The sequence below is a fragment of the Garra rufa genome, chromosome 5, assembly GCF_049309525.1.
Source record: "Garra rufa chromosome 5, GarRuf1.0, whole genome shotgun sequence".
Classification (NCBI taxonomy): domain Eukaryota; kingdom Metazoa; phylum Chordata; class Actinopteri; order Cypriniformes; family Cyprinidae; genus Garra; species Garra rufa.
The window spans coordinates 43,849,502-43,857,230 of NC_133365.1; the positions used below are offsets into that span (position 1 = coordinate 43,849,502).

The 7,729-nt window shown below is 35.5% G+C and overlaps 1 protein-coding gene and 1 non-coding gene across 2 annotated transcripts; both read left to right on the top strand.

Moving 5' to 3' along the window:
* Positions 1-354: 354 nt before the first annotated feature.
* On the top strand, positions 355-7,475 carry ranbp1 (RAN binding protein 1). The gene is made up of 6 exons (XM_073840571.1): positions 355-495; positions 1,766-1,902; positions 4,714-4,871; positions 4,963-5,091; positions 5,550-5,612; positions 6,675-7,475. Exons 1-6 carry the CDS (start codon positions 481-483, stop codon positions 6,821-6,823), a joined length of 651 nt encoding a protein of 216 aa, XP_073696672.1. The 5' UTR covers positions 355-480; the 3' UTR covers positions 6,824-7,475.
* LOC141335920 (small nucleolar RNA SNORA77) lies at positions 6,481-6,610 on the top strand. The gene has a single exon (XR_012355659.1). It is a non-coding gene; the product is annotated as a small nucleolar RNA SNORA77 (small nucleolar RNA).
* Positions 7,476-7,729: the final 254 nt, after the last annotated feature.

Consider the following 7,729-nt stretch of genomic DNA (forward strand, 5'->3'; position numbering starts at 1 on the left):
TAAATATTTAAAAAGAGCCAAAAGAGCCGTTCTTTTGAACGGCTCTTTGAAAGGAACGGTTCGCCAAGATCCGGATCCCCTCAAAGAGCCATAAATCCCATCACTACGCAGGTGCTCTACAGAGGGTCAATGAGATCATAAAACTTTACAGGGTGTCAAATGCTCAGACGTTGAATGTAATTACCTGTCATTTTCTTTTTCTATTGGCGGGAAGACTGAAGTAAAAAAGATATTATGTACTCGATAAACGGATAAAGAAACAAACATAAAAGCAATCTCAACTAGAGCTTTAATAATCCCGCAGAATTTGTGCGTAGCCGAAGGACGTGTTGACGTCGCACGGTTGCTGGGGGTGCGCTGACGTCACCGTCTCTCTTCTCCGGTTAGGCGCGCGCGAAAGTAGCGGAGTGAAATCTCACGAGCTATCGCTGATCAAACCTAACAGAAACTCTCCCTAATCTCCAAACATCTGCAAAAACAATGGCGGACCCAAAGGTAAGAATAGCACCATCTTCATCATCTGTCCCTTTCGGATCGCTAGAGACGGTTATTTTGGGTGTTTTGCGGGCGATAAATGTTTTATGAGGGTTTTATTTAACAGAGAGTAAAAAAAACAGGTGTTTTGTCCTCGTCCTACGTCGCTTTAATATTATGCGTTAAAAATGCATTTTTCTACATTCTGCTTTTAATATCGCGTTATTATACTCTGTCAAAGTTGTTTATTTATTTAAAATCACGCTAAATTGTCAGTAGCAGCTGTAAGGCGTTTTTAAATTCATAATTGTATGTGTATTTCTTTTCGTCACTTCCTTAAACATAATAGACAATGGATATTTGTGCTTTTATGGACGTGATAAAAATATCCACGGTATGTTCTACGTATATACGCATGATGATTTAAATTTTAAATTTGTCATGCTAAGACACTGCTAGCCTGTGTGCGTTAGCATTGCTAACCTGCAGCACATGTGAAGTTCAAAGCCGGTTTATTAACACCCTTCCGGGTTCATCTGCGTCTTTTAACTGTATTTGCCCAATGTTGTCAAAACTCTGAGGTGAGACGGAGATTTAAACACTTAGACGCCTATAGGCCGCTTATTAGCTTCTGTTAGCCTGGATGCTAACTGACTCTCCACTTTTGAGAAACTGATGTAACTCACGCATTTAGGCATAAACATCCTATATCTGTTCTGGAGTGAATTCAGTTGTTTAGCAAAATAGATTGCGTAGATATTGTAAAATGCTGACTAAACAAAACTTAGCTAAAAGTGGTTGAACCAGTTCACATCTGTATAAGATCTGCTGCCAGAGTTTGTCAGTAAGCATTTGAATAATTTAAGCTACAAGGCCTTCATGGATGATAGACTGGTGATCAGTAAATCGCAAGTGCATGAATTCTCCAGCATCATAGCATGCGAGTTCAAGTTCACGGCTCAGCACCGGTGGGCGTAAGTTTGGTTGCAGCAGCACATTCAGAGACAATAGGCCAAACTCCAGAGAATGATCCCTCCAAATCCCACAGCCTTTCACTTCACTGATCTGATGAGTAATGTGGAAGCAGGATCCCTACAGATGGGATCAGGACATTGTGAAGCTCAGCAGAACAAATGCTGTAGCAAATATGATGTAATTCTCCCAAAAAAAAAAAAAAAGAAAGAAATCAGATCCTGGGTCATTTACCGACTGCATTAGATATTAGTTTTGCCTGTTCATGTTGCGTTTCAGTTGGATTTACAAAATCTGCTGTTATAATTTCTCCCTCCAGGAGGCACAAGACGATCACGAACCACCTACAGAAACTGTAGAGGACTCCAACCATGACCCTCATTTTGAACCCATTGTCTCATTACCTGAGCAGGACGTCAAGACCCTAGAGGAGGATGAGGAAGAACTTTTCAAGATGTAAGTCACTAACTAATAGTAAACGGGGCTCAATGCCAATTAGGCGTGGGTGATATGACAATCATATCAATATCTTTTCAAGTAGGATCATGTTCCACAGTCTCATCAATTCTTTTTCATGTTTGTTTTGAAAGTTGCTGAGCAGTAGAAACTAGTAGCCTTCCTGCCAAGTAAAACGTTTTTGAAAACGAATAAACAGTCAAAACAAAAACATTAAAAAAAGCAATGTTTATTCCATTTGTATGAGTTCTATTTGTATTTTGTTTATTTTATTGTTAAGTCTAATAGTATTCAGGTAAGAAATATTACAGAAATTAAATAAAGTAATCAAACATATAATACAACTTGGTATGAATGAAATGTATGCTTCATTTATTATTATTATTATTATTATTATTATTATTATTATTATTATTATAATTATTATTATTATAAAGGAATAGTTCACCAAAAAATGAAAATTCTGTAAACCTGTAAGACTTTTGTTAATCTTCGGAACACTAATTAGGATATTTTAATATATAAGATCCTTGGACATGGTGATAGGGTCAGAAAACTTTTGGATTCATCAAAAATATCTTAATTTGTGTTCCAAAGATAAACAAAGGTCTTACGGGTTTGAAACTACATGAGAGTGAGTAATTAATGACAGAATTTTCGTTTTTTGAGGACTATCCCTTTACGCTACAAATATTCTGTCAAAATTAGTTACGTTTTCATTTTTCTTTTGTTGGTTTTATTAACATTATTGGCACAGACAGCAGGCTGCTGCCATTAAGAACTAATGCACCAACCTATTATACAGACGCATACTATTTTCTCCAAACCATTAATTTTATACCGTTTTCTCCAAACTGATTGTGTTTCCATGAATACTCGCAAAGGTGGTCATTTTGATGACAAAACCCACCCAATTGCTACTAAATCTAGCCCAAAACTAGCCTAGTTGAGTTTCAAAGGTGGTACAGATTTTTGCAATCCAGGGTCCAAATATCAGTTCGGTTCAACCCGCATTAAAACGATAACCTGCGGCAACAGTGTTAAAGTAGCCCAATCCTGTGGGAAAACCGCAGACTTGGCAACACTGATTTTAGGTGTGCAGGTGCAACCTAAAATACACTTTGTGTGTCCGCATTCCTCTCCATCAATGTTATTACCAAATTAGGTTTTCCTTTCTTGTGTATTGCGCTTTTAATGACTCATTTTAATATCAAGTGTGTCTCAGTCTTTTTTTTTTTCACTTACTGAAAGCTATGCAGATATTTATAACTTTATGTAAATATAGGACACATTTAAAGGACGTAAACGATCACTATAATTTGTTTGAAAGTACTTTTTCTTCAATGGAAGTAAGCCTATTGGTGAGACTTCCGGTTCGTTAGCCGTTATAGGGTTTGTTCATAATTGTTCAAACCAGTGTGTTCATAATTAAGATAATACAATAAAATGTGGTAAGACACACCATTTTGCAATATCAAGCAGCAAAACAAGCTGTTTCGTACAGCTAAAAATAGATGGACATAGATAAGACCGGAAGCCAGACAATATACAAATGCCCACATTATTTGTAAATTGAAAAGGTGTATGTTCTGGATGTCTTCAAGAGTGATCATAATGCAAAATCTTCAGATTGCCAACATAGTCAGGCCTGTTGGTCAGATTAGTGAAAAAAAAATGTTGGTTTTCGTAGTATTTGACCCATGTGACCTTGCATTCTAATAACATTGTTACAAAACCAAAACAGTGATTCTGAAATACAATTGATTCATGATGCCACATTAAAAACTATTAGACTGACTAATGTAAACGTCAAACATTATTAGTCAGTAATGAAATAAAAAAACAAACAGATTACAAGCAATATTGTAAATAAACACAGTAGAGCAAAGATACAAATTAAAGTGCTTCAAGTTTTTTGGGTAGGTCTGACAGTAGTGTTCAGGTAATAAAATGTAAAATAATCATCACTCTATCCATCTTATTTTTTCCATTTGAAATTTTTATGGGTTTGGCTTTTAGTCTCATCCGCATCTGGCTATTTTTAGCTGTACAAAAACTTTTTTTTTTTGCTGCTTGCTGTGTCTTACTATATTATTTTAATATATTATCTTAATAATGAACACATTGATTTGTAGTACAAAGAGTTTTACCATTTACTGCACTTTGTTGTTCTTCTTATTTCCCTATAGCAGCTAATGAACCGGAAGCCATAGGCTTACTTCCGCATTGAAGTTTTAGGTGGATAAGTTACAGATTGCAAATTAAGTCTACAAAAAAAATATTCAAAGGCAGTAAATGATTCTTTTTTTTTTTTTTTTTTTTTTTTTTTTTGTCTTGTAACATTGAGGACCCAAACTGCAGCAGGTATATTAGACAGAGTTCACTTTAAGAGAATATGCAGATCTGATATAATCATACTTCTGGTGATCTCCTCACTGTTTACATTTACTTAAGACATAACTGACTGTTTTTATGAGGATACTCAAAAATATGGACACATTGACAATTTTGTGCATTGAAGCATAATAAGAAGTGGAGGAAGAGTTCTTTCACATGATCTTGTACTTGACTAGTTTAAATAAACATTTTAACTTAAAATGCGCAAATGATAACTCTTATTGATGACACAGTCATCCTTCATCACTCTCCTGAACTTTGAACTACTTTCACGCTCACTCTGGGCCATCAGGCAGTCCTTATCATTGAGCTCTGCTCAAGTATTAATATATTAAGTGATCATGGGTTCTGTTCTTTTATATAAACTGAAAAATGTATTTGACTTCTGACGAATTCAACTTGATTTTCACGTAGGAGGGCAAAGCTATATCGTTTTGCCAGTGAGAACGATCCCCCTGAGTGGAAGGAGCGTGGGACAGGTGATGTCAAACTCCTGCGACACAAAGAGAAGGGTTCCATCCGCCTGCTCATGAGGAGAGACCGCACTCTCAAAATCTGTGCCAACCATCTCAGTGAGTGCAGCGGTTTATCCATTCAGCTCCTGTTAATTATTTTCTAATCATGTGATGGCTTTAACTGTTTTATTGAAATCCTTTGCTTTAGTTATGCCCCTGATGGAGCTGAAGCCCAATGCAGGCAGTGACAGGGCATGGGTGTGGAATACACATGCTGACTTCGCAGATGAAAAACCCAAACCAGAGCTGCTGGCTATTCGGTTTCTCAATGCAGAGAGTGAGTATAATTGAACACAATCTCCATAATAAATCTCAGGAATCGTTAAATATTTTGAAGTCATTTGTTTAGTTTGTTGCTAAGTGTTGCAGCAATGACACTGCTCATTGTCAAAAAACAACAAATACCATTTAGAGATGAAATTAGAGATGTAGGCATAAGACTCAGACTTTTATTGTAGTATTTAAAACTAAAATTGAAACTAAATGCTAAACTTTTCTATTGAAGAAGGAAAAATATGAAAGTAAAACTGCTTATCAACTATTAAAATGAATTGAAGCGCAACAAAATTTCTTGATGGAATGGCGTATGTTACCAGATCTTTGCTTCTGCATTGTAATGTACACCTGAGTGAAACATTGAAACGGGGGGGGGGGGGGGTTATTACAGTGCATTTTAAAATATTTTTGTTTTAATTTTTTAGCTTAACCAAATCAATGTTTTCCTTTGACTTGCAGATGCACAGAAGTTCAAGATGAAGTTTGATGAATGCAAAGAGGAGGTCAGAAAGTCTCTAGAAGGTAAGATTGATGGGATTTTCTACTACACTATCAGTCAAATGGTTTTGAACAGTAAGTTTTTAATATGTATATTTTTTAAAGAAGTGTCTTCTACTCACCAAGCCTGCATTTATTTGATCCAAAGTACTGCAAAAGTAGTAAAATATTTTAACTATTTTTACTATTTATAAAAAAATGTTTTGTATTTGAATATATCTTAAAATGTTCAAAGCTGAGTTTTTAGCATTATTACTCCAGTCACATGATCCTTCAGAAATCATTTGTATACTGATTTGCTGCTCAAAAAATATTATGATATAAACAGCTGAGTAGAATTTCAGGTTTCTTGGATGAATAGAAAGTTTAGAAAAATTAAAAAGAATTAATCTGAAATAGATTTTTTAAATAACATTATAAATGTCTTTCATCACTTTTGATCAATTTAAAGCATCCTCAGTTAAGAGTATTAATTTCTATAATTTCTTTCCCAAAACTATGTTTTTAAATGGTGCAGTGTATAATGTGACAAAAGATTTGATTTCAGATAAATGCTAATCTTTCTATCCATCTAAGAATCCTGAAAAAATATACTCCACTGTTTTAAATATTGATGATAAAATGAAATGTTTCTTGAAAAGCAAATCAGCATATTAGAATGATTTCTGAAGGATCACGTGACACTAAAGACTGGAGTAATGATGCTAAAAATATACATTTGATCACAGGATTTTTTAATTTTAAATGTATTCAAATAGAAAACCACTATTTTAATTTTTTTTGCTGTGCTTTGAATCCAATAAATGCAGGCTTGGTGAGCAGAAGAGACGACTTTTAAAAAAACGTTAATCTTACTGTTCAAAAGCTTTGGACTGGTATTGTATGTCACCATGCAGACTCACTCTGTTTAGGACTGTCACATCCAGTCTTAAACTTTTAATGTCTGCGATAGTAACATGAAGAATGCTACAATCTGCCTTGCCATTTATTTGGGAGGTGGCCGTATCTTCTCAGACAATCTTTAATCTCCGTTAGGCTTGTATTGGAGTACTCCTTAAACTGAACCTTTTTAATTTTTTTTCACAGGTGACATGAACAGCGCTAATAAAGTGGCAGAGAAGCTGGAGGAGCTGTCTGTGAATGATGACAAGACAAAGAGTTCAGAGGACAAGAAGGAAGAGGTGAAGGAAGAAAAAAAAGAGGAGAAGGCTGGTGGAGACGAGGAGAAGAAATGAGCCCAGGAACGTTGCTTCATACGGATCCTCCACTTGCCATTTTCCCCTTTTCTACAACAGACTCTGAAATTGAAAAATTGGACACTTGTGTTTTCTTTTTGGCCTCGACTTCACAAGACCTTGGTGCCACTCTTAATGCGTCCATTTCTCAATCATTAAGATGTTGTGAGCTTTTGTCCCATTCACAAACTCTCATATCGCCCTTCATTTTTCTCATACATTGTGGACCAGTCGTCAGTCATCATGTATTTGTGTATTCACACGACATGCTATGATACAAGGCTTGTGCTATTGATTGATTCCCACATTGGGTAACCTTTTTTGTTGTTTTTCTTTTGTACTTTAAAGAGTTCTATTGCGAGTGTCTAGATGAGCAGTGTCTGATAAGAGAGCGGGCTGTATGAGTTGATAGGGAGAATGAGTATCTGAGATCTTCGACTTTTCCTTATAATAAAGTCACACGAGGAACATTTGACTTCTCTGTGGCTTTGATTTTACTATTAGGTGACTCATTATCTGTGGAGGGCTGCATCTGGCAAAACAATGTCAGCTCTGTCGTGAATAACTGTAGGAAATTTTCAATCTGTTATGAGTGTGACCCTCTTCTGTTTTCAAATGGTAATCAAGAAAATAAAAAATGGTTGACCGTCAACTGAGTGTGGAAAAACAAGGATTTAAAATGTTGAGGGAAACTGCTGTGATGCACAATGAATGCTTTAAAAAATATATCTAGGAAGATAAATGAAATACATTGGTACTGTATAAATAAATATGGTTTTCATTCCATAAAGGTTGTTAGAACTTAAATTCCATAAAACAGCACTGATCAAGCTTTAGAGAGCTTATCTATCTGAGGTTTATCCTATATAATCTTACAATGGTTGCGTGCACAATAATTTGGGCTCT

What these genes read in the sequence shown, in the direction of transcription:
- ranbp1 (XM_073840571.1), top strand. An exon ending in GAGGAAGAACTTTTCAAGAT is followed by an intron (nt 1,903 to 4,713) that starts GTAAGTCACTAA and finishes ATTTTCACGTAG; the next exon opens with GAGGGCAAAGCTATATCGTT. An exon ending in GGTCAGAAAGTCTCTAGAAG is followed by an intron (nt 5,613 to 6,674) that starts GTAAGATTGATG and finishes TTTTTTTCACAG; the next exon opens with GTGACATGAACAGCGCTAAT.